The 26,178-nt window shown below is 50.5% G+C and overlaps 1 protein-coding gene across 2 annotated transcripts in view; it reads right to left on the bottom strand.

Annotated features, from left to right (window-relative positions):
- TSNARE1 (t-SNARE domain containing 1) overlaps positions 1 to 26,178 on the bottom strand; it is a 141,223-nt gene that overhangs the window by 81,448 nt on the left and 33,597 nt on the right. Inside the window, exons 2-5 of one of the 2 annotated variants that reach the window (XM_012751739.3) lie at positions 18,561 to 18,687; positions 10,661 to 10,787; positions 2,352 to 2,501; positions 504 to 1,010 (exon numbers count right to left, since the gene is read on the bottom strand). In XM_012751739.3, coding sequence (XP_012607193.1) covers positions 504 to 1,010; positions 2,352 to 2,501; positions 10,661 to 10,748 — 745 coding nt within the window. In that variant the 5' untranslated portion in view covers positions 10,749 to 10,787; positions 18,561 to 18,687. The remainder of the gene's footprint in view (positions 1 to 503; positions 1,011 to 2,351; positions 2,502 to 10,660; positions 10,788 to 18,560; positions 18,688 to 26,178) is intronic. The other variant, XM_012751742.3, reaches the window with a different exon arrangement.

Here is a 26,178-nt window from a genome sequence, read left to right as displayed (position 1 = left end):
TAATAGACAGGACAGGACGGGACAAGAAGAGCCAGGACAGACTGGCAGGTGTGGAATGTCAGAGGGTGAGCACCGCTGAATGCCTGCATCTCTGTGCGTGTGTCCACGCGGGGCAGCGCCAGCACACGGATGTCTCACCACAGCCATGGTGCACGTGCAGGACCAGGCAACCATGAGATGAGGGCCCTGGCTCCTCTGTGTGCACGTGCTCAGCTCAGGCCCAGGACAAGGAGTCCCAATTTGCCTCTGAAGCTCCCTTCATACTTTAAAAATGTTTGCCAGACGCACAGATATGTGGACGGTTGTGCGAGTGAGCAAGTGGAGCGCAGGGGGAGTGAACAAGGACGCTCCAGGTGATGACAGGGAAGAGATGAGGAGGTGGCTGAGGAGGAGGAGAGGAGCTCCCTGTGGAGTAGGGAGTGGGGCAATAGGGCAGAGGTGGGCCCACCCTCCAGGTGGCCAGAGCAGCGCCCTGGCAGGGCAGCCTGCGGCAAGGAACTCACCTCTGAGCGGCTCCAGGCAGAAGCCCTCGGAGGGCAGGGCCTGGCAGGAGAAGGTCTTGGCCACCACCTGTTCTACGGGTGTGAGTGCCAGGGGCTGGGGCTTGCCGGAGTCCGGGTCAGGGCCCTGGGCAGCCTTGCGGAGGTCGCCCAGCTTGCGCCGCACAACCGCTCTCAGGTCCCGCCACTTGTGCTTCAGATCCACAACATCTCGGCGACAGTAGCCCAGAGCGTTCACGGCCTGCAGAATACGGCTCCACACGCGGTACCTGCGGGTGGGCTCAGCCTTCAGCAGCCCTGTGCCAAACAGCAGCTGGTGGTGCTTGCTCACCTTGGACACCAGCACCTCAGTCTCCTGGGGGCAGAAATTGGGCTTCCTCTTCTTGGCCCGGCTGGCACTGGGTCCTGTCATGCGGCCACGGGGCCCGGCAGCCAAGTCCTTTCTCGGGCCAGTGGTGAGTGGTGAGGTGGGCTCTGGTGTCCGGCTGCCTTCAGGGGCAACCCCTGGCCCTGGAAAGGCACCAAAATGTGGGTGTTTAAGGCTCCAGGCCCAGGGGAAGTGGTGGCTCCAGCAGCAGCTCCCTGGGGCACCTCCTCTTTGGCTTCTGCTTCAGGACACTGCTGCCAACTCCTAGCCACCACCCCGCACTGCTGGGTGTCCAGAGACCTGGGTCCAGGCCTCCCAGTTCTGCCACTGCCTTGCAAGGTATCATTGGCAAGGCACCTAAGTTCTGGGCCGTAGCACTCCATCTCCAAGACAGGCCCCACCTGCCTTCCATAGCCACTATCAGGGCAAATGAGCTGGGACAGGCCTGGCAGTCTGACCTGGCCCTCTGCATGCATCTCCTGTCCTCAAGCCCCAAGGAAAGGCGCTTTGGGGCCAGGGCTGGGGCTGCTCCTGGGGACATCCCTCGCCTGGGGGCAGCCCTCACCAGCTGACATGCAGGATACCATTCACACTCGCTTGCCTGCCAGCTGCAGGACCTCAAGAGCCCCATGAGTGCTCCCTCAGCATACCCTCCTGCACTCAGCTGAGGGCAGGCGGTGGCAAGACAGCCTGCTCTGCAGCTTCACTCCTCTGCCATTCTGTGCCAGCGCAGAGCTCGTGGCGGCTAGCCCAGCAAACAGTGCCCAGGTCTCTCTGTCTTTGCTCATGCATGAGCTTTGCCAGAACCAGACTGGCTTCCTGATGACAGGGCCAGGTGTGCTGCTGGGTGTATGGCTCTGTAGAGTTAGAGGACTCAGGTTTCACAAAGGCAGGGACAGTGGCCCCAACAACAGAAGTCTCCCCGCGGGCATGTCTGAGCCCCATCAGGAGGAAGCACTCAAGAGTAGGCTTCTCCCTCCAGGTCCAGTCTTCCTGAAAGCACCCAGAAGGGGCCTCTCTGCCAGGAGGGAAGCCTACCTAGGCCCACCTCTGCAGAGGCCACTGCACCTATTCCTCCCTAAATCACACCCCAAGGACCCTCACACCCCCTCACCAGTCCACTCCATAAGGACTCAGGCTCAGGGCAAAGGGGCCCCATGAGCAGGTCCAGACCCCCGGGTATGAGCGCCTCTTCATCCCACTGTGCAGGCCTGGTCCTTGAGCCTACAGGGCCCTAACGGCCCTGGTCATCACATGCTTCCCTCCTGCGGCTGGTCCAGACTGACCATGCCATCCGTCCTCCTCAGGGGGACAGGGCAGTGGGGGTGAGAGTGAGATGGGCCTCAGCGCCTGCCCCAGCCTCCTCCCCTGCAACTGCCTGGGCACCTCCACAGCTCCCGTCTGTGGACCCCTCCCTCCAGAGCACCAGCATCCCTGAGTGGCCTTCCCGGGACCCCCCAGACCCAGTGTCTGAGCGGAAGTACCTCGCTTCCTGGCCCTCGGGACTCTGGGTGCACCCGCCGGCCCCAGATCGCCTTCCCCGTCCTTCCCCACACAGGGGTCCTGTGAGTTGCTCTCTGGCGATGGGCAGGGGAAATGGCGGATTCCATACTCGGTCCAACATCTAGCGCACTCTATGGACAGCAAGGGACAGTCACGATTATTCCCAGCCTGCCTGTGCAAGCAGCTCAGGGCGCTGCTGGCAGTGACAGGACCCATGCACAGTCGGCAGGCACCCAAGCCAAAGCAGCTCTACTGGGGCCCACCTCCTTCAGGAAGCCCTCTCTGATTGCCACGTCATCCAGATCGTCCCCCTTTTTCTGAACACCAGCATGGAGTTCAGAACTGTAGGTGTTCTGGATTTTTCTCTGAACCATGGTTCTTCTGAAAAGTGACACCAAACTAAGCCACAGCCCCCTAAATCAGGCCCGTAGACATGGTCACAGATGAAACTTGGGTGGGTATTACCTTCTGCAGCAATGAGGTCCCAACATGGAGAGTCAGGCTTCATTATGATTCATGGCATTTCAAGATTGCCACAACATCCCAGCTCGGGGGCATTCTATTGTATTTTATAAAAATATTGTTCCATATATGTGGGAAGTGAAAAGCAAAACAACGCTCTTCCCCTTCACACCTGCAGTGTGGCTGAGGCACAAGCACGGAGGTGTCCTGTCGCACCCTCCACCACTCTGGAGTTCGAACCCCACAAAGGACACGATTTTCTCTAATAATTCCCATTTATTCAAACACCACCATTTCTGGACACATTTTACTAAAGTTTGTCTATCCTCAGACGCACCTTATAAAAATATTTTAACATCTCTGGAATAAAGACGTGCCTTTCAATCCATGGCCTCCCAGAGCCAATGACACGCCGTGTACACCAGGCTGAGGGCACAGAAAGGAGACCCCTGGCGCCAGTCTGCAACCTGCTCCCCCAGTGCTCCCTGAGGAGACTGAGGCACTCTTGACCACCCAGCAGGTCACAATGCAGCTGGCTTACATGCTCTTGCTGACCACGCCGACAGCCTCTAGCAAGTCCCCAGATCGGCACAGGCGTCGTGGGTCCTGTCTCCACATTGAGCACCTGGAAGCAGCAGCTCCTGGAAAAGGCCCTTCACATAACCCTTGGAGAAGAAAGCTCGGCATCCTCTGGGGGGGGCTATGGCAGCCAGTGTGACAGTCAAGGAAGGACTGCCCAAAGGCTCACTGGGTCCCCCAAGAGGTGGGAGAGTTCCAAAGGCCCCAAACTACACAGGCAGAGGCAGGCCCTCCTGGTGACACAGACTTGGGGAGGGCCTCCAGTGCCCTCGGCTCATTGTCCTGGAATGGGGCCTGCTCATCCCCCAGCTCTGGCCCTGGGGGGAGGAAGGGTAGAGGGCGCACAAGGAAACGGGCAGGAGCACTCTAGCTTATTTGGGGGTACAGCTTCCTAGAGGACAGACAACTGCAGCACAGTGGATCTCAGAGTCAGAACAAGAGCAGACTGCAATCCCTGCACCCAGCAGGGAGGCCCAGGCTGAGACCCAGGCTGAAGCCACCAAGTCACAGGCTTCTCTGAGTATCTGAGTGACCGTGAGCTTCCAGACCAAGGCCTGTCCCTCCAGCTTCCAGACGCCATTCTCTCCTGACAGAGACATACTCTCTAGACCCAACACCCCCACCCCAGCAGTCACTGCCCTAGACGACAGTGTACAAGGAGGGAATCCAGGTAGGCGGTGACTAGGTGCCTACCTGCTTCAGTGTGGGTCCCCTGCCCAGGCCCCAGAGAGACTGCAGGCCCACTGGCAGCTGATGCACAAGGACGCCCATCACTTCCCCACACCGGCATCCATTCACTGCAAGTCCAGGTTCCGCCAGCGCCACACTACTCCATGCTGTCCCCAGACACCCTGGAGGGGCCAGTACACTCTGCCCACTCGAATCAAAGGAACCCAGAACTTTGGAGGGGAGGCAAGAGGAGGGGAGGGGAGGGGAGGGCAGGCAGGCCTGGGGTATTGTTTCTTTTTTATTAGAATAATGCACATAAATTACAGTAAAAAAATTAAATGCAATTATAAATTTAAAAAGAAAGATCACAACATCTAGAAATAAATATTAAAAATTATTAACACAGCGGGTGGGCAGTTGTTTCATACAACTAAAATACTGAGTGTATGGTTCTGCTTCTTGCATTTGCATTACCATTAACCATAACTTGCACAGAGCTTACTCAAGGATCTCCAACAATGTGCTTTCAACAACTGCATCATGTTCCATCACAAACCCTCACTTTCTCAATTGTTTCCCCAAAGCTAGACATTTCCAATATTTCTCAACTGTCATGCTGTGGTGAACACCTCTGCTCACATTGCTGATCACCTCCTACAACAGAGCCCAAAAAGAGGCATGGCTGGGCCAAGAGAAGGACCCTTCCAAGGTGCCCTGAAGCTGGCTGTGCTCAGATCCCGGGAGAGACAGCAGCACCCTGCCTCTCCTTACAGTGCTCACTTCTGCCAGAGGCTGGCACTGGCATGTATGGCTACCTCAGTTTCCATCTCTGAAGTCACCAGTGAGGCTGACCACTCCTCACACACTGACCAGCCATCCTGTCTGTAGACCCTGTCCATTTTTATACGAATTGGGGGGCGGTCCCTTCTATTCATTTGAGGTATTTTTTTTTCTTTTGATACAGAATCTCACTCTGTCGCCCTGGGTAGAGTGCAGTGGTGTCATCATAGCTCACTGCAACCTCAAACTCCTGGGTCAAGCAATCTTCCCGCCTCACCCTCCTGCATAGCTGGGACTATGGGCGCACACTACCATGCCCAGCTAATTTTTCTATTTTTTGTAGAGACGGGGTCTCACTATGTTGCCCAGGCTAGTCTTGAACTCTTGAGCTCAAGTGATCCTCCTCCTCCTCGGCCTCCCAGAGTGCTAGGATTACAGGTGTAAGCCACCATGCCAGGTCTCATTTGAGTTCTTTGTGTGAACAATCTTCCAGTTGTTTTCTTGCTGCCTTGGTCTATGGGACATTAGGAAAAACAGATGGCCCTGAGGCACTGCCATAAATGGGGTAGCAAGGACTTTGGCACACAGCAGGGGCTGGGTAACTGCAGTGATTCCTCTGCCCATGGGCATCTTGTCCAGACCCTGTCCTTTCCCAGATCCTATGGGCCTCAAAGGCCACCCACACGGAAGACTTCCCAGTCATCCAGGGCAGAGAGGAGCATAAACAAACGCCAGGCCCCAGTCTCCACAATTTTCAACAAATCAGGACAGTACTGATCCTTTTCCAACAGAAATGCAATTAGGTTAGAAATCATTTTTTTTAAAAAAACTACCAAAAAATACAAATGTTTGGAAATGATGAAATGCACTTCTAAAAAACTCCTGGATCAAAGAAGAAACCATAATGGAAATTAGAAGATATTTAGAACTGAACAAAAATAAAAATACTATATATTTTAAAATGTGTGATAGTCAACTAAAGCAGTGATTCTTTGGAAATTCATAATTGTAAGTGCTTTTATTAGAAAAGAATAAAAACTGAATATTGAACATGAATGAGGTTTATAAACATCCATTCTGGGAGTTGGATGAATAAAATAGTATCAACTCAAAGAAAAAATGAGGAAAATAACAAAAACACGAGCAGAAATCAATCAAATTTTAAAACTGACATCTAACAGAAAGGATCAAGAAAGCCAGAAGTCACATCTTTGTGGAGACTTGTAAAACTGCCAAGTCTCTGTCAATATTGATTACAGAAGAAAATAGAAGGTATAAATATACAGCATTAGGAATAAAAAAGGGGATGTGATTCACATATTGCTAAAATTAATGAAATAGCGCAACCTTGAGCCCTTGCATGGCCTGGGCGTGAGAATGGCAAGCCCCTGGGTGCTCCACGCCCAGCCTCACTCCCCCTGCAGCTAGCTGCGCAGTGCCCAGGCCAGCCCTCGGCTCCGCGTCCCGGCGGAAGGGCCAGCCCGCTGCTCTACGAGTCTGTGCTCCCAGCCACTGTAACCACTCACTGCACGATGCTGCCCCGGTTACACTTGGCCTGGAAAGGCCACAATTTTACGCAATAAATCGAACGTCTTGATAAAGCAGACACATTTCCAGAAAAATGTAACTTAAAGCTGACCCACAAGAAAACAGAAAACTTAAACAAGTTTTCACAACTAGAGAAGTTAATTGGTGGTTCAAAAACTTTCAACAAAGAAAGGACGCTAGATCCAGACAATTTCTCGTAGCAAATTCCCAGAAACATTCAACAATACACAGTCCCATTTTTCCACAGACTCATAAAGAACACAGTCACCATTTCCACTCGACATTGTAGTGAGGTTCCAGCCAGCTCACAGAGGGAGAAAAACAAGTAAAAGGTGAAAGCATTGGAAAAGAAGAGAGAAAAACTATTATTCACAAATGGCACCAATGATATAGAAAGCTCCAAAGATTCCACGGGCAAATTATTACAATTAATAAAAGAAGTTTGGCAAACTGGCTGGATAAGGAGTCAGTAGACAAAAATCAATTGCACTACACAGGAAAGCCTGCTTTGTTCAAGGGTAAACTTCAAGGATAAAAAATGATGGAGGGGAACGTGGAGGTGAAAACTCAGGCACGTGGACCCACCAGAGTACATGGCTCTTTCTAGGCTCCTGCTTCAAACACGCACTGTGAAAACACGGTGCCTCCCCGAAGCCACCAGCTACCCGAACGGCAGACACAGTACCGTGGCTGAAATGAGGCATTACAATGGGACACTGCCATGTATGAAAGGAGTCCTCTTTTAGAGACATGCTGAAATAGTAACAGAGGAGATGATCTGATGTCTGGGATTTACTTCAAAATGACACAGCAGGGTGCAGGGAGGGCACAACTGTGGCCAGACTGGCCACCAGCAGTGGCAGAGGAAGCTGAGGGATGCACTAGGGTTCCCTGCATGAGTGTGTCTACTTCTAGTGCTTGAAATTTTCCATATTTAGAACATTAATGACAAAAACATTTAAAAATTATATAAAATCTCTCGACTTTGGTTTTTTAAAAAGCCCACTGTCTCATGCCTATAATTGCAGCACTCTGGGAGGCTGAGACAGGAGGACTGCTTGAGCCCAGGAGTTCAAGGCTGCAGTGAGCTATGATCACATCCACTGCACTCCAGCCTGGGGACAGAGCAAGACCCTGTCTCAAAAAGAAAAGGAAAAAAAAAACACCTTGGTTGTACACACTAGCAACAAATGTCTGGAAAATGTAACATTCAGAATGGCACCACTTACAATGTACTAGAAGACTCAGAATGATGGTATCTGTTCTCCCCACATTCTTCCCGTGGATGCAATGAAATTCCAGTCAAAACCACAAAGGTTTGACAAGGTGATTCTAAAATTTATGTTCAATGTCAAAGAGTCAAAAATACTCAAGAAATTCCTATAGAAAAATAAGAAGTGTAACTTGCCCCAAAAGTAATGAGAATTACAATAAAGCTATAGAATTAAGGTGGATTTTGACATAGGAATAGAAAAATTGAGCAAAAGAACCCATATGGAAACTTTAACTATCACACAGCTGTCACTGCAGGACTACAGAAAAATAAAACAGAATAAATAGCCCAGACAATTTGTTATGCAAATACAGAAACACCACTATTAGAGCTTCCCTTCCACCCTCACTCTACCTTACACCATAAACAAAAACCAATTCCAGCTGGATTAAAAATTTAAATAAGAAAAACAAATTACATAACCTATAGAGGAAAATATAGGATAATATCATTATCATCTTGTGATAGAAGTTATTAAACTAAACAGAAAAATGCAAACACTGTGAGAAACGACTGATAAATTCAAGTGTGTCCTTGGTGGGCCCTAGTCGTGAGCAGATGCCACACTGAAAAGCACGCCCAAACCAGACTAGGATGCGTGCAGCACGTCTGACGAGGGTGTCCTCTCCAGACGTAGAAGGAAATCTTGCAAATCAATTAGTGCAAGACAAACCCAAGAGAAAATAAACAAAAGGAGTCAAGCGAAGGGAAGACCCAAATAGCCAATAAACATATGAAAAGGTGATCGATCCCATTAGTTTCCAGAGAGAATCAGCTGAAACTAGAGGAGACCAATGCACACTCACCAGGTTGGCAAAAAGTCACCATCTGACACCTTGGTGCTGACAAGGACGTGGCATGAAGGGAGCTCCATGAGGGAGCGGGCATCAGTACGCCACGGGTGCCCAGCCCAGGACACGGGAGACAACCTCAGTGCCCCTCAGGCATGGAACAGGCATAAACACCATGGTGCACACGCAGAACCCAATACAGTGCAGCAGGAAAAATGAAAGAACGGCACCTACGCACAGCATGGGGGCTCTCAGAACACAACGCATAAAGCAAATGGTGGGTACATACAAATCACATGATCCCAGTAAACGAAGTTCAAAATCTTACAAAACTCAGCAACACGCTGTTTAGGGATACAAGCACACAAAATAAAACTATGAAGAAAAAGCAAAACCAATAAATGTGCAATTCAGGGCAAGGGGGGAAGGATATGGGATGGAGAAAGGGTGGGGGTAGGTGTCAGGGTCATCCATCTCTAAACCACTGTACTTGAACTCCAGGTACACATGCCCACATGCGCACCTCCACACCCTGAGAAGGGCCCTGAGGCTCCACGGGAGCACAGGCCCAGGGTGGCAGAGAGTTCCTGTCCTAAGGCAGCTGCCAGGCTGAACAGACAGAAGTAAACCAAGAGCTTGAGGCCCCAAATTCGATCCCCTTCCCAACTCCTGAAGGCTGCCCCAACCTGACGCTGGATGCCAGAAGAGAGAACCTGCCGTCAAGACGTCCATTACTGGGCCTGCCACCTGGAGGGCACCTTCCAGGCCAGATCCACAGCCAGAGCTGAGGGCAGCGGGGAGGCCAGGGGCCACCACGGGATCCCAATGGCCTACAGTGGGAGGTGGAAAGTGAAGCTCGGTAGAGTGGAAAGAGCAGAGGCTTGGAACTCAGAAATACCTACCGTGTTTCCCTGAAAATAAGACCTACCCATAAAATAAGCCCTAGCAGGATTTCTAAGCATTTGTGCAATATAAGCCCTACCCCAAAAATAAGACCTAGTGATGGGCGTGGCTACACAGCATATCTGCACAACCCATGCATTTCCTCTTGGAGAGGTAAAGAAGATGAGCAGCCCTTCTCAGCTGCACCTTTTATGACAACTGCTATCCCAGAGGTGACCGGAAAGGTGAGCAGCCCCACCAACAAGGTGGGCTCCCGCTGTCAGGTCCAAGCCATCCTGTGCGTGCTGCAAGCTGAGACTTTCAGGGTAAAGTCTCCTCAGTGAAGTGAGGATTGGGCCGCTCCGCTTTAGGTATTGTGTGTCCCCAGGAGTAAGAAGGAAAGCTGTGGCTGTCATTTTACTCAGCACTGTGGGCCTCTCTCACCCACCACAAACACTAGGGGATAGGGGAAAAGCTTCAGCAAGCAGTCTCCTACTGAGCACAGAGATCATTTCTGCTCCACTATGCAGATTGGACCCTGTACTCTGAGCAGGTTACATGGATAAGAGCTGCTCATTTAATGAGAGCTCTATTGTTTGACATGAGAGACTGGGGCCAATGGCTCTAAATGAAATAGAGTCGCAAGAAACTCAGGATGGAATTCGCAGTTTGGAGAGTTATGAAGATGTTCCAGAAGACAACTTAACTATATTTGAATAAATGTAGATTGTTGTACCGTACTTAAAAACACACCCCCTGAAACACACTCCCTAAAAATAAGCCCTAGGGTGTCTTCTTGAGGGAAAATAAATACAAGACCCTGTCTTATTTTCGGGGAAACACAGAAGTAGGTCCCAGCTCTGATCAGTTCCCTCTGCATGGCAGGGGGGCGGCATCTGTCACCCCACAGGCCCCAGTGTCCCCCTCTGCCAGCTGCGTGGAGCCGCCGGCTCCACACTGCCATTAGGAAGACTAGAGAAGATTGCTCGTGCACTCAGCCGCTCTCCAAACACCCAGAGCACCACCACCCATCAGCTGGTACTCTACGTGCCAGCTCCATCCTCAGGGCAGGACCTTGGACACCCAGGTCTGCCCCCCCCAAAAAGGGCAGCCACTCCACATCCTTCCTCTCCTGACACCCAAATTGCCCCAGGCTGGAGCTCAACACTCACCCACGGTCTCAGGTCACAGGAAAGGTTTCTCTCTTGGAAGACCAGAACCCCTCTACTCAGCCGCCAGCGTGACTAAGCCTGAAGACTCTTCCCACTGCTATCCCACCACCCCCGCTGCCAGCTGCTGTCATTACCTAGGGGCTGATAGCCTTGTCTTGAGGGTGCCCCGAAAGGGCCGCGGCTCCCCAGGCCACCTCCGCCAGTGATGGATCCATAAGACATCTTCTTACAGAGGGCAGGGCCGGCAGCCTCCTTGCTGAGCTGGAGGAACCACAAAAAGGGAGGGGGGAGGGAGGTGAAGAGGGGAGGGTTAAAGCTCAGATTCACAGGGGCCTAATGCCTGCCCCGACCCCTGAGCCTGGCTCTGCTGTGCCTGTTCCCAAGGCCACCCCACGCTCCTCACCACCCCCAGGGCAGCAACCCCCGCCCAAGCCCTTCTGGTGGCCTCTTATTCCACTGGCCCCAGTGTTGGAATACAACACAGCCCTGCTGAGGGCAGACCCCGCCCCTCCCTATGGGACCCCAGCTAGGCCAGCCCTCTTGCTGGCTCTCAAAGACCATGGATGTCCCATTTGGAGCCCAGGCTCCCCTTGCTCTCCAACCCCCCCACAAGCCCATCCCTGCCTGGCTTCTGGTTCCTGCTGCTCCCCCAACATGCAGGCATGTGTCACTGTACGGTGTGAGCCAGGGCCCGCACCAGGGCTGAAAACCACAGAGCTCCTGCCACCTGGTCTACATCTAGCTCCATCTTCCTGAGACGCACATGATGGGGTGGCAGAGCTGGGATCAGGTTGCCTGGAGGTGAATCCGCCCTGGCCTTGCTAGCTATGCAGCTGGGTACAAGCTACTGGACCTCTCTGGGCTTCAGTTTCCTCACTCGTGAAGTGAAGGGAATAAAAGGACCTACCTCTTAGGGTTGTTGTGAGAAATAAATGGAAGCACATTAAGGGCTACAAACAGCAAGTACATACTTCACTGTGTTGGCACGATCCCCAACACGACACCAGCTATCCCTGGCCCGGGCAGCTCAGCATTCCACTAAACCCCTCCTCCCATGAGCCGAGCTCCAGGACCCAGAGCACACAAGAGGTAACTCTCCAGCCTGGACACAGCCAGAGCTGCCGTCCACAGGCTTCCTGCCTCTGTGGTGTCAGCCCTGTGTGTGCAAGTCCCCGTGAGGACGTCTGTCTGATCTGCCTGCATCCTCACGACATCACTACAGAGCCCACTGTCTGGGCCAGCCGGGTTCTGAACACTTCACAGCAGCTGCTCAGCGCAGCCACACAAACTCCTGAAGCCAGAGGCAGGTGAAGCACAAAGTAAGCTTCACAAAGGGTGAGAGGCAGGCCCGGATCTGCAGAATCAGGGTGGCGGAGGCGGCACGGCCCTATCCCCTCTGAGCAAGAGGCCCAGCCCCATGCCACAGGGCCCCATCCACAGTAGGTGGCACCAGGACACCACCTAGTCTGGTGGGCCCCAAGCACTTGGGTCTCGGGGCCCATGACACTGCTGAAAAGTATCGAGGATCCCAGGAGGTTGGCTGACATAGGTTTTATTCACCAATAGTTACTCTATTAGAAATTAAAGCAGAGACTTAAAAAATATATTTATGAAGGCATTTGAAATAATAAACACATTACTTCAAATAACATATTTTTATAAAAGTAACTATATTTTCCAAAACAAAACCGCCCAGAGAGCAGTGGTCCCGTCCTGCACTTGTGTTGGTCTCTGGGCGGGCTAAGCAGAGACGGACTCCGCCTGCTCTGGCATAAGCCGCTGCACCGCGTCGTTCTGGTTGGGGCAGAGGAAGAAATGTGGCCCCACACAGGGATGCAGTTGGCAGAGGGAGGACTTTGGGGACCCATGAAAGGAACTCAGGGACCCCCAGGGGCCATCAGACTACAATCTCCATGGGTTTCTCAGGCCTCACATCCCAGCCTGCCCACAGTCACCACTATGCCTCCCTCCACGTTCTCCACACTTCCCCGGCACAGGCGGCTTGGGGAGTCTGCTCGCCTGGAGAACAGCGGGCCCTGAAGGGCAGGTGGCAATCAGGGAGCCCTGGGTGAGGGTCGGGAGATGTGGGAGGCGGGTCTCAGCCCTGCGAGTGGAGGGCACCCCACATGCCAGGGCCCCACAGGGGAAAACCTCCGACACGGAAGACAGCCCAAGCCACCAGGGGAAGGTGGAGGGAACAGAACCTATCCAGAGAAGAAACTTTAAAACGTAACAGGGCACAAGCTAACATTTATAAAACACTCAGCATGTATTTATAAAACACTCACTGAATGCTTCACTCTTTTCACGGGCTCATCCTCACAACAAGCCTGTAAACACAGAGCCACTACTGTCTGCACCCAGCAGATGAGGAAACTGAGGCACAGAGAGATGAAGTAACCTGCCCAGGGCCACACAGCTGGTGGCTGGCAGAGAAAGGTTTCAGGTCCAGTGCACATGTTCCTACTGCCCTCTGAGAGATGAGCCCAGACAGCGAAGGCCCTTTAACACCCTCACGCACTGCCATCACGAGAGTGCAGAGATGGGAACAGGACACTGAAAAGAAGGAACTTCCAGAGAACACAGAAGAGTGCCGAGAAATGAAAACCTGCCAGCAGAAGTGAAGAACTCCACGGAAAGGGGAAGGACAGAGCTGACATCTCCCAGAAAGTAGAACAAAACAACACAAAAACCAAAAGGGAGACAACGGGGTCTGCCCAGGAGTTTCTACAGCCGAGTACAGGAATTCAAGGGAGAGGCGGAAAAAGCAAAGGGAAGGGAATCATCACAAACAGGACTCAAGATGACTGTCCAGAACTATATAGGCTGCCTTAAGCCCTGTGAGACATCAGGATACCTGGGCAAGGAGAGTGTCCCCAAGCAAACGAGCCCACAGTGACCTGGGAGGTCCCAATGGCCCCAGTGCTGGAAGGAGCACCAGGGGGAAGACTACAGGAGGATGTTTCCAACAACCAGGGTCTGCAAACATCCCTCCACGCACCCTTTCACAGGAAGTGCTCAAGGACATATGCCATCAAAACCAGGGACTGCATGAGGAAGAACGGTGAAGGAGACCTGGGCAAGGAGGGCAACCTGGTGACCAGGCCCCAGCAGAAGATCCTAGAGACACTTCTTAGGAAGACAAAACAACAGACCATTGATGTGCAGGAAAGTGAGATGGAGAACTGGAGAAGAGATTCAGATTAAGGTCCTGAGAAGTATATGAAACCCTAGGCAAACAAAGGCAATTATGAACTCCAGGGAAAACGAAAGGTTGGGCAGGAGATGCATCATCCTGGTTTACCACCAGCAGGCTCAGTTCTCAGTAGCAGGTGTGGTTATGATTAGGGAAGCCCTGATCCACCTGGTAGTGTGACAGAACAACGTTGCTACATAGGGAGGAGGGGAGGCAGGAAGTGTGTGCACACACCTGTCTGTACATATGTGTGCATGCCATTGTGTGAGCATGTGGGCCTGGATACGTGTGCATGTGTATGTTGTGTATGTGTTATATGTGCGTGCATGTGTGTAGTGTGCCTGTGTGTGCCTGTAAGTGAGCAAGCATGTGTGTGGAAAAAGACTTCAATGCTCATCTTGCAAGTCAATAAATAAGTCAGTAAAAAAAATCAAGTAGCAATAGAAGCATGTCATTTACAGAAGAGATAAATATCAAAAGAATCTCCTATAAGAATTAGAAGAGTTGACTCAGGGGAGGGCAGAGAAGAGGGCAGCTAGAGATTACTGTTTTCCTTAATTAACCTTGTAGAACTCGTTTGCTCTCCTAACTATACGCATGTATAATTTCAAAGTATTAAAGCTTAATTTGTAGAATTCCAATAGAACATCAAGTAGAAAGATATGTGTGGAAACAAAGTGGAGGGATACAGCAGGGAGTGCCTTCAGAAGACATGGGTCAGGTGGGAACTCTGAAAGTTCCCCTCTGAAAGAGGTGGGTGCTCTCCTCAAATCCCCAAGAGGCAGCCCCAGGGAAGCACATCTGACACAGGGCATGGCCCGATCCCAACATATCATCCCACCACCGACAAGGCCTCAGGGACAGGGACACATGCATCTCTCCGGGAACCCACCCAGATCATCCTGTGCGAGGGCTCCAACACAGGCTCTCAGAGAATTTGGGGTGGGGGCTGGAGCCCCAGGTGAGAATGGTCCGGCAGCTCCCCAGGAAGCAGCCCAAGAGGAGCTAACCACAAGGCACTACTTGCCACGTAAGGAGATTTGGTCACCTCCGAAAAATGACAGAGATACGCTGGCAGAGGTCAGCCGGGACTGCCATAGACCTGTGGCTGGAGGGCTCCCTGCGTTGCAGTGCCGAGAACAGGCTGCTGCGGGAGCCTGGCCCAGGGTAGGCTACCGACAGTGGAGCTCGAGATTGCTGCCGGAACCCAGAAAGGTTGGCCAGCAGCCAGGAAGATTTAAGAACAAGTCCCACATTCTGGCCCAGAAGGCCAGTGACGGTGCTGTGACCTCTTCATGCCAGACAGCAAGGGGCCAAGTGCAAGGACGCACCCTGAGGCTCTGCCACAGGCCGGCGATATCCCAAGCCCTGGAGGTGAACGCAGGGCCTGGGCTGAATACAGATTGAGAGTCCACTGTGTAGGGACAGTTGTAAAAGGGATCACCCAGGGAGAGAAGCCACTGTGGAGAAAGGAGGGCCCAGTGAGTTGACACAGGGTAGGGGGAGTGAACTGGACAGGCCAAGAAAGCACTGGCGGAGGGAGCAGTCACTGTCCATCGCTCCACATGGGGCAGAGAGGTGTGCTAGGTTGCGACGTGCATCCATTAGAGGCACTCTGTTCCCTGCCCCTAGACCTAGGACCTCCACAGGGTCTATCCACCCCTTACTGGGGGCAAGAAGATGATGACCAGCCCTCACCAGATGCCGCGCCAGGGTCTTTCGGAGGGTGACACAGCTCACATCCCGGAGCATCCCACAACTCTATGAGCCGGTACTCATGGGAGTCCTATTGACAGTGGAACCAGGGGAGGCCCCAAGAGATATGTGACTGGCCCAGGTCGGGCCACACACCTCTCCTACACCTGCTCAGCTGGCCTGAGCGAGGTGCCTTGCCTGTGTGAGTGCCATTAGTCCTCCTGACTCTGTGAAGCAGGAATTGTAACTATAATCCTACTTAAAGAAGAGGAAACTAAAGCTCAACTTGCCCAAGGTCAGCTGACTGGCTGGTGAAGGGCTTGGAATGTGCCAGAGGGTGGTCCACGGCCAACCAGCACAGCTGCCCTGCCAAGATAGGTCAGGACCCTCACACACATGTACACTCAGACAAGACTTCACCAGAGACCAGGAGAGCCTCCCACAAGGGAAGCATGGTGGCACAGGAGCCAGGAAGGCTGCAGGGCCCTCTGGCCCTGCTCTCTTTCCCACCAAAGTACCATGATCTGTTCAGTGGCTCACATGCTAGGGGCTGAGGACCCTGTGGAGCACTGCAGGCTTCCAGAAGAAAGCAGCTGATGCTGGGACTACACGGAGGCAGGCACCCAGTGAGAGTCAGAGCTCAGAGGAGGGAGGCGCTGGACCACGAGAAGGATGACCAAGAGGGGATGAGGCAGAGGATGGTGACAAGGCATGAGGGGGACCTGGGAGCCCCTCAGGAGAGTGTGCTGACAGCAGAGCAGGCAATGACTAAGCCAAATGGGAGGTGGGGCTGGGCAAAGGCTGCAGAAGCATTCGCAGCCCAGGCTAGCGGAAACTGGCAGCAGGGACAGGACAGAGGGTGGGCGGAAGCTGCTGGGCTGTTGTGCCCAAGAATGGCCTGAGCCCCAGGATTGCCTCAATGAGGCCAGACAGAGGCCAGAGACAATGCCCCGCTCACTCCCAAGAAGGCTTCCTACCAAGCGGCTTCCGTGCCCGCCCTCCAGGCCAGTCACCAACCCCTCCAGCCTCATGCCCCCAAGGCTGGCGCCAGCTCTTTCCAGATGCCCCCCCCCCCCCGCCAGCCTAAAGGGAGCCATCTGTCCTTGTACTGCCCGGATCCTGTTTGCAGGATGCCAGAGGAAATGGGGGTGCCAGGGAACGCCCACCTCAGGCCTGCCACTACCCCAGCAACTCAGCTTGCCCCCAGGACAAAGCACCCAGGCCCAGGAGGAGGGAGAGGGCAGCCAGCAGGCCACCACTGCACTGCCTGCTGAGCTCCCAGTCACAGCTCTAGGCTAGGGCCCCAACCTCCTAGGCTCTAGGGCCAGTGCATGGGGCTTGGGCCCCTCAGTCAGGCTTCTGAATAGGGCCAGGACTCTGGCTGTGCTTTCCTCTGTCCGTAGGCCTGGGCTCTTAGAGGCAGAGGCCAGACCCCACTCCAGCAAGGAACACCCAAGCCAGGGCTGCCCTCCTCACCGCAGACAAGGAAGGATGTAACCTGGCCTGGGGCTCCCCTGAGTGGCCTGCCTCTCTTACTGAGCTGAGGGGACAAGGCAAGAAGGCAGGTCCAGGTCCTTCTCAAGGACAGGCCCCCACACAGGTCCCAGCCCATCTCCAGGCCCAAGTTTTCTCATCTGTAAAATGGGTAGCAGTCCCTACCACCTGCAATCATTGAGGAGGAGTTAGTTCACCTTCCAGCACTCATTCCATGGCCCTCTGACCTGGGCAATGTGATAGGACACAGAGCGGAAGAGGACAGGCCTGGCCTGACTTCAGGACCTCAAGCTCCAGCCAGGGAGTGGCCCAATGCTTGTCACAAACGGGAGGAGATAATAGGTGGCCGCTGATTGGCCGTGCCAGGTCAGGGAGGGCACAGCCATAAGACTCCTGAGAATTGAAACGAAACAGCCCAGAATCCATACACCGACTAGGGCCAGGCCCTCAGTAGACATGACCTGTGGCCTTCCACGTGGAAACCCATGTGGGGACATCAAGTCCCTGAGGGAGGCTCTGGCCCCCACTGGGCTGGCTCATATCTGTGTTCGTCCCTGGACCACAGCCCTCCTGTTCTTCAGGGAACAAATGGTGACCTGGGGCAAAATTTAACTCCCTCCCATGAAGCACAGGTTCAGCCTATCCTGCAGCCTGGCCAGGACGCTGCATTCACACACACACACCCTGAGCTCGACACAGGGCTCCAAAGACACCACTGGAAAGAGAGAAGGAACCTCCAACTAAGAGGGTCCAGGGGGAACAGGGAGGAGAGGCCTAGACCAATGGCCCAGGCAGTGTGAGACTCACTGCAGACCACCGGGAACCCTCAGCCTCGTCTCACACAAGGATCCCCGAGTGCAGCCAGGAGGACTCGCTGTGCAGGGCAGCTCCCACCCAGGAGCCTCCATCGGGCGGCCAGGCTGTGGCCCACCTGCCCACTCTCACCTTTCACCCCCCTGTGACCTCACAGCTTCCCCCCAGATAGGAAGTAGGCAACCACACAGGTGGGCAGTGGTCTCAAGAAAGTGAGCACCTTGTCTGGCATCTCACTCTCAGACTGCAAGAGGCCTGGGGTGGGCTGCGGCCCTGGGATTGCTGCTGGATCTGCTATGAGGGCTGCTCTCTGTCCCTCCCCATCCCCCACTCCGTGCTTGGCCTCGAAGGACCCGTGTTGACAACAGCAGGCATCCCTCACCACCCTAGACACTGCCAGCCTCTTGAGACTTCTCTGGATGGTCCCTAAAAGGGTTCAGTCTATGGCAGAGGACACAGTCTGTCTTAGTCCATTTTCTGCTGCTATAAATGACCACGGACTGGGTCATTTATAAAGAAAAGAGATTTATTTGGCTCGTAGTTCTGAAGGCTGGGAAGTCCAGACCTCGAGGGGCTACACCTGACGAGGGCCTTCTTGCTGCATCATCCCACCGTGGAAAGAGGAAGGCACATGAGTACAAGAGACAGAGATGCACTGAACTCATCCTTTCCTCAGGAGCCCACTCTCATGACACCTGGCCCACTTCTGAGATACGGCTTTAACCCACCCCTGAGGGAAAGGCCCTCGTGACCTAATCACCTCCTGCAGGTCCCACCTCTTCATACTACCACAGTGGCGATTCCATTTCAACATGAGCTCTGGAGGGGACACTCACAGCAAAGCACAACACAGCCCAGAAGCAGAAGATCTGGTCCCAAGGCCCCAGCTCAGTCTCTAGCTGGCTCTATCTCGAGCCAGCTGTCTCAGCAAGTCCTGTGGTCCTTGAACCTCTGTGTCCTCGTCTGCAAAATAAGAATAAGAAGGGCACTCTCAGAGGGTGGCGTGAGGACCAACAAGATGACACACGTGAGCCATCAGGCAGGAGCCAGGCACTGACAGCTCCCAAACTCCAGGTCCCTCAGCACTGCAGTGCCCCACCCTAATGCCTAGAAGTCTAGAAGGGCTCCTGGTCCCGCAGCAGCCTGCAGCCACCATGCTAGGCCCACAGAGACCAGTCCTCAGCTGCCACTGTGAGACCTTGCTGTCATATCCCCATGTGGCTGCTTTAGGGCTTGCAGCTCCCTATCCCCTGGTATCTGTCAGGGTTAGCCCCACCTACCACAGTGCCCAGGGGAAACAGTGGGGCCTGGTGAGGAGGAGGAAGCACCCAGATCCATGGCCTCCCAAAAGAAAGTGTTCACAGCAGGGCCACTTAATGCTTCCGACTTCCTTTCTGGCCAAGCTAGAATCTTTCTCCTTCCCAAGGAGGGCCTTGGGGACTGGAGATGGGCAGGGCTGGAAGAGCACCAGCCAAACCCCATAGCAGCCAGCATCCGACTCACGCCAGGTCTTGGGCAGGTGGCAGGCGATGGTCCCACCAACATGGAGACACCTCAGCTGGAGTCCTCGAGCCCCCACTCAGCCCCTCTGTCACACCCTTGGTCACTGCAGACTACCCTCTAGTCTCACCCCCAGGAGTTCCACACTCTGCTACAGCCTCCTATCTCATGCCCTCACCCCTCCAGTCCCCAACTGCAGCACAAGGAGCTCTGGGTCATCTGCCTTCAGGCCTCGATGTCCTCTCCCCTCCTTGCCCAGCACCAACCCCAGGGCTGTCACACTCACACCCTCTTCCCCTTGGCCTTCATCAAGCTCTGCACAACGACAGCCCTGGGGAATCCAGCTCTCCAAAAGAGATGACACTGGCCACCGCCCTCCATCCTGGGGCCCAAGTAGGTGTCATGGGCTGCTGCCCACCCACCATACAGCCCCCACACACACACTAGATGCACAGTGAACCCTCCTCTGTGCGTTCCCCAGGCTGGGAAACATGGGAAGGGCAGCCAGTGGGGCTGAGGTTCTGAGGGCCCATGGGAAGAGGCTATGGATTCCAGTTCTCTGGAATTCTTGGGCCTCTCCCACCCGCTTTCTTCCCCATTGAATGAAAACAAGCAGAGGGGGCTCAGAAAAATGGGCCTTAACACAGGCTGGGCAGCTGACTCCCTGGGGTGGGGGTGCTGCCCAACCACATGCCCCTGTCTACTGATGGATGGCTGCCCGCCCTGGAATTCCTCCAGTGACCTCCCGCGTGGGAGAACGTCCCAGGATAAGAAGGCAGGAGAGGATGAGAATCCAGAAGGCTTCCTGAAGGAAGCAGTGCTGGGGCAGAAGATAAGAATCCACTAGGTGCCATCCATTCACTGTCCTGAGTCCTCCTGGCTATGAGTTGCTATCCCCATCATCCCCTGCACTCACCTGCTCACTCACCTGCACTGCCCAGGAGGCCTGCTGGGAGTGACCCACAGCCAGGCACTGCCCTGAGGCGACTCCATCCTGGGCCCTGCTGCCAACACCAGCCCCTGTGGCTCCAGGGAGGCAACAGGCCCCAGGTTGCACTGCTCACTGAGCTCAGCAGCTGCCCCAGGAAGCATGGTTGTGAGGCAACCACAAGATGCTCTGGTCCTGCCCATGTCATTCCAAGTGGATGCTGAGCTGCCCAGGCTCCTGCTCAACCCAAGGTTCAGACAGACACCAGGAATCAGCCCATGCAAAAGCCTTCAAACGACTAATGCCATCTGGACTAGCCCTTCCCTCCACTGACCACCACCTATGAGCCCCACTAAAATGTCATCAACTGCATGAATGTGCCCTTAGGGGTGCTTTGGAAGCCAAACCAACTCAGACCTTAGGGTGAAGACCATGACTTCACATGAGACCAGGCTACCTGACAGACTGAGCCCCTAGTCTGATCACACCTCATCCCAAGACTGCAATGTCATATGGAGAAGATGTGTAGGACCTATTTGAGACTCAAAGGAGGCCTTGATAATGACAAATTTCTACCATGGCCTCAGGTGAGGGAGCAGAGGCACTTATACCAGGTATTACCTGATCTAGTTCAAACCTTCATTTTTAAGATGAGAAAACTGAACTCAAGGAGAGAAAGTGACTTATCAAAGTGATAGAGACAAGATCTGGAACAAGTCACCTGAGGCCCATGTCTGCAGTGCCTTCTGCCCGTCCCAGCTTCCATGTTCACCTGGACTCCATGTCACACTCTGCACCAGGCACCAAAACCTAATGTCTGCCCTCATGATGGTCTCCCCACTAGACCATGAGTACAGAGGAAGATGAGCGCATCTTCATCATTGTATCATCCATGCCAAGCATTCCCACACTCATTCACCAAGCAGGGGTACTCGATTAGAACTTGGAGACAGTATGAATTCATGGTTTTTAATATGCACAGAGAAATACAATATAGTTGGGTGTGGGTGTATATAATCGTGCACACACAGGCACTCACTGACATAGCTGTGTGCGTACACCATGGACATCTGCTCCCTTGCTCTGTCCAGTGAGAGGGCTGAGCTGCTATGTACCCCTATAGCAATGAGCATCCCCAGCACACAGATTCTGGTACCTAAATACCATTCTTTACTAAAAGGAATTAAGAGGAAATAAGATGCCTTGGGAAAACGGTTGATTCCAGACCAACAGCAGGGAAAGTAAAAGATAACCCTGGAGTACCTTATTACATGCAGAAGAGCCAGGAAGTACTCAAATAAAGGTAGAGACATATCAAAAGGACAGAGGTACCAGCTGGAAAAGGCTTCCCCTGGACAAATCTGCACACTTGGAACATGAAAATAGATAATGATAATAAGAATTATATAATCCATTGAATAAAATAAAAACCCATGAGTCCACAGTGGTATAAATAAATAAGAAAAAAAAAAAAAGAAGAAGGGCTCTTCCATAGGGTAGAAAGCCAATTAGTAATTGTGTTAGGATTTAGCAACCATCATAACAATAGTCAATTCTTGTCAGAATGGGCAATGAATGTTAAAGCTAGTGGGTGAAAGTTTTATGAATAACAAGCTATTTACATACTTTTAAAGTATCTTCCCCAAGATACTTATTAATTAAAAAAAAAAACTTTACACAGTAGAAACCTGGCAGACACTACCTAACCACATGATGCTAGTGAACATCACCGGCAAGGGGGCAAACCAACACCACGTGCCTCCTGACACAGTGAGTACACTAGGAAGAGCACGACATCCCTCAAGGGTATGACCAGGAGAAACACCAGGAACAACGAACTGACCAGCCACCTTCAACAATGGCAATGCCTCAAAACAAAGACAGATTGAGGAGCTGTTCTAGATAAAAAGAGGCTAAGGAGATGGGATCACTAAAACTAACACATAACCTGGGGTTTCATGGACTAAAAAGGACACAATCACAAGGTCTGTCCTATGAATCTGACTGGACAAGACTGGCATATCCATGTTGATTTCCTGATTTTGTCACTACACTGTAGCTATGGGGATCAAGAAGCATTGTGTCTGCAACTCACTGTCAGCTTGTTCAGAGAAAAGCCATATATACACACATACACAAAAGAGACAGGAATAAAGCAAATGCAGGGAGAAGTTAACATTTGGGAAATTTGGGTGAAATAGATACAAGAAGTCTTCCTGTTAATCTGGCACCTTTTCCTTAAATCTAAAATTACATCCAAAATTTTTGAGTTAAAAATAAAATTAAAACTCATTGGACATTTTTTTAAATCCTAGGAATAAATTTAAGAAAGGTGCAAGCACTGAAAACTGTAAAACATTACTAACAGAAAGTAAAGAAAATGTGGGCGAGTGCCAGGCCCACCACGTTCACGAGCAGGAGCGCAGACTGCAGAGCTGTGACGAAGACACGGTGGCACTGGCGCTCACATAGATGTACCTCCGAAATATTTTCTAAAACCAAGAGTCCTTCCCATTTAAAAAAAAATCTATTCAACAATTCTGAGATAAAAGGAAAAATACAAACCAAAATTGAAGAATATCTAAAGAATAATAACAATGAAAACACTGCACATGAAAATCAAAAAGACATTTAAAGTAGGAATCAGGAAAATTCGTAACACTAAATATTTTTATGAAAAAAGTGAAAACAAATGAACTAAATTCCTGGCTCAAAAAGTTAGCAAAATAACAACAAGATAATTCAAAACTAACTACAAGGAGGGAAACAAGACAAATCAAAGCAAAAATCAATGAGGTGGAAAGGAGAAAACAACAGACATACCTAATAAATCAAAATTCCATTTTCTAAAACAATATAACGGAAAAGACAAACAACCATCTAACTTAATCAAATAGCAGAGGAGCACGAACATACAATATAAGAATTTAAAAAGGAGAATAACCATTAAAACAGAAAAAAGTTAAGGAACAATAAGACTCTACTTTGCAAATAAATCTGTACGCAAATCAATTATAAAGCCTAAATAAAATAAGTACATGTCTTGGGAGAATGAAGTTTACTAAAAGTGACCCACTGGAAATAGAATACTTAGACAAAATTCAATAAAAGAAATCTAAAAAGCTATCAAAAAACTGCCCCAACAAAAAAACCCCCAGGACCAGATGGTTTTGCAGAGGAATGTGGCCAAACATTTCCAATGCTCCATAAATTATCCTAGGCATTGAAAATGAAGGGAAATTTCCTGATTCTTTTTATGAAGCATGTATAACATTGATGCTAGAACTTGATAAACATAGCCTAAACACAAAATGAAAAAAGAAAATTGCAAACCAATATGTTACAAATATTTACACAAAAACACTAAATAAAATACTAAGAAGGAAAATTCAAAACTCCATCTGTTTATTTTTTTCCAGGAATGCAAGGCAAGTTCAACATTAGGAAATCCATTAATATACTAAACTATATTAATGGACCTAAGGGAAAAGGCTTGAGTTTCTCCATAGATGCTAAAAATAGCATCAACGAAATTCAACACTCATTTCTGATGAAAACATTCAAGCAGATGTCTTACAATGATAAAATAAATAATTTCTCCTCCCAAAATGAGCACCTTATTTAATGGGACAATACTAGGAACAGTTCCCACAGATCAAGAAGAAAACAAACAGGTGCTTGCTCTCTCTAGTACCGCTCAACACTGCTCTGGTGGTTAACACCAAGGAAGTTTAAGGAGACATCAACAAGACATAAAAAAAATAAATAAATAAAATAAAATAAAATAAAACTTTATCTCTTTGCAAATGATACCACAGCATACCTGGAAAACCCTAGTGACACAATGTTAAAATCCAAGCAATAAAATACTTTGGGGTAAAGTATAAGAATACAAAATTAACATACAGAGGCCGGGCGCTGTGGCTCACGCCTGTAATCCTAGCTCTTGGGAGGCCGAGGCGGGCGGATTGCTCAAGGTCAGGAGTTCAAAACCAGCCTGAGCAAGAGCGAGACCCCGTCTCTACTATAAATAGAAAGAAATTAATTGGCCAACTAAGATATATATATAAAAAATTAGCCGGGCATGGTGGCACATGCCTGTAGTCCCAGCTACCCGGGAGGCTGAGGCAGAAGGATCGCTCGAGCCCAGGAGTTTGAGGTTGCTGTGAGCTAGGCTGACGCCACCGCACTCACTCTAGCCTGTGCAACAAAGCGAGACTCTGTCTCAAAAAAAAAAAAAAAAAAAAAAAAAAATTAACATACAGAAACTAATAGCCTTCACATACTTAAAAACCAGCTAGAGGATATAAAAAGAAAACAACAACAACAACAAAGAATATAATATATGTAGGAATAAATTTAACATGAAATGGGAAACATCTCTTAGAGGAAACTTTAAAACACTCGGAAAATAAAGTTCACAAAGTAGAAGTGATCAAATAGAAAGATACCCCTTGTTCTTGGGTCAGTTTTCCCATCCCACTAGAAATACCCACAAGCATTTTTATGAAGCTAGAGAAGTTGATACGGAAGCTCATTTTGGAAAACAAATATACAAGAATAACTGGGAAAACATCAAACAAATAAAAAGAACTAGTACTAGCAGACTTTTAAATATCCTAGAGAATGAAATACTGACACATGCTACAGTATGCAAGAATCTTGAAAAATTGCTAAGTGCAAGAAAGCCAGACACACAAGCCAGAAAGAAAAGACCACACACATTATATGATTTCACTTTTATGAAATGTCCACAATATGCAAATTCATAGAAACAGAAAGCAGATAGATGGCTGCCAGAGGCTAGGAAAAGGGGAAGAGGGAGTGACTGCTAATAGGTATAGGTTTTCTTTTCAGGGTGATGAAAATGTTCTGGAATTTGATAGTGGTGATGAATGTACAATGCTATGAATAGACTAAAAATCACTGAACTGTATATTTTAAAAGGGTGAACTTTAGGATATGTGAATTATATTGTAATAAAACTATTATTAAAAATGCTAGAAAGCTTCCAATTAAAACACTGTGCATGAAAACATAAGTAGACCAATGGAATAAGGAAGAAAGTCTAAAAATAGACCCACGTACATATGGAAATTTAGTATATGATAAATGCAGCATCACAAATCAGGGAAGGACTTTTTTATAAGTGGTTCTGGGACATCTGGTTAGCCATTTGGAAAAAAATAAAAACTGGTCCATGCCTCACAAAATAAAAAGAATATACTCCAAATGGATCATGTCTATCAATGTAAAAGATAAAACAGTGAAAGTAAGTACAAAAATAGTGAATTCCTTTTTAACCTCTGTGTAGGGAGAAGTTTCCTAGGTAGGACTCAAAATCAAGATGCTACAACAGAAAAGACTGATAAATGTGACAACATTTTATGAAGCAAACAAGCAAAAACACTTGTGCATGGGAAAAAACATGAGAAGCAAAGTAAAAGACAACTGACAAGCTGAGAAGAAACATCTGCATTGTATGTCACAGACGAAAGGCTAATAATATCCCTAATATATAAAGTGCTCACAAAAACTGCAGGGAGATAGAAAAAAAAAACAAAAATGGGCAAAAGACACAAACAGAAAATTCAAATATACACACACACACAATATAAAACTGGTGTTTAAACATGTGAAAAGACTGCTCTAGCTCTCTCATGCCTCGAGAAATGCAGTTTACAATTACACTGAGAGTTTCCCTTCTGCCCACAATGTAGGAGGCTGGAAAGAGTGTTTCCCTAACCTAACAACACAAAAAAGCTACAAAACTAGGAAATCATCATTACTGGACTCATTAGAGAGCAGAGGTCTCAGGGCAAGCAAGTAGCCCACAACCCTAAAGACAGACAGATAGTCCAAGGAGAGGCAAGATGGGAGCACGCAACCCTGGCAGCAGAGACGGAGGGGAGGATAGGCGGGCAAGAAGAACTCAGCCATGCCCAAGTGAGGGGTGCCCGGGGCAGCCACATCCACTCATCTACTTAGCCAGGGACCCAGCAGGTGCTCACAAGAAAGCCTGGAGC

Source organism: Microcebus murinus, chromosome 7 (assembly GCF_040939455.1).
Source record: "Microcebus murinus isolate Inina chromosome 7, M.murinus_Inina_mat1.0, whole genome shotgun sequence".
NCBI classification, from domain to species: Eukaryota; Metazoa; Chordata; class Mammalia; order Primates; family Cheirogaleidae; genus Microcebus; species Microcebus murinus.
The sequence above is the reverse complement of the archived record's forward strand: the minus strand, read 5'-3'. Positions and strand labels throughout refer to the sequence as shown.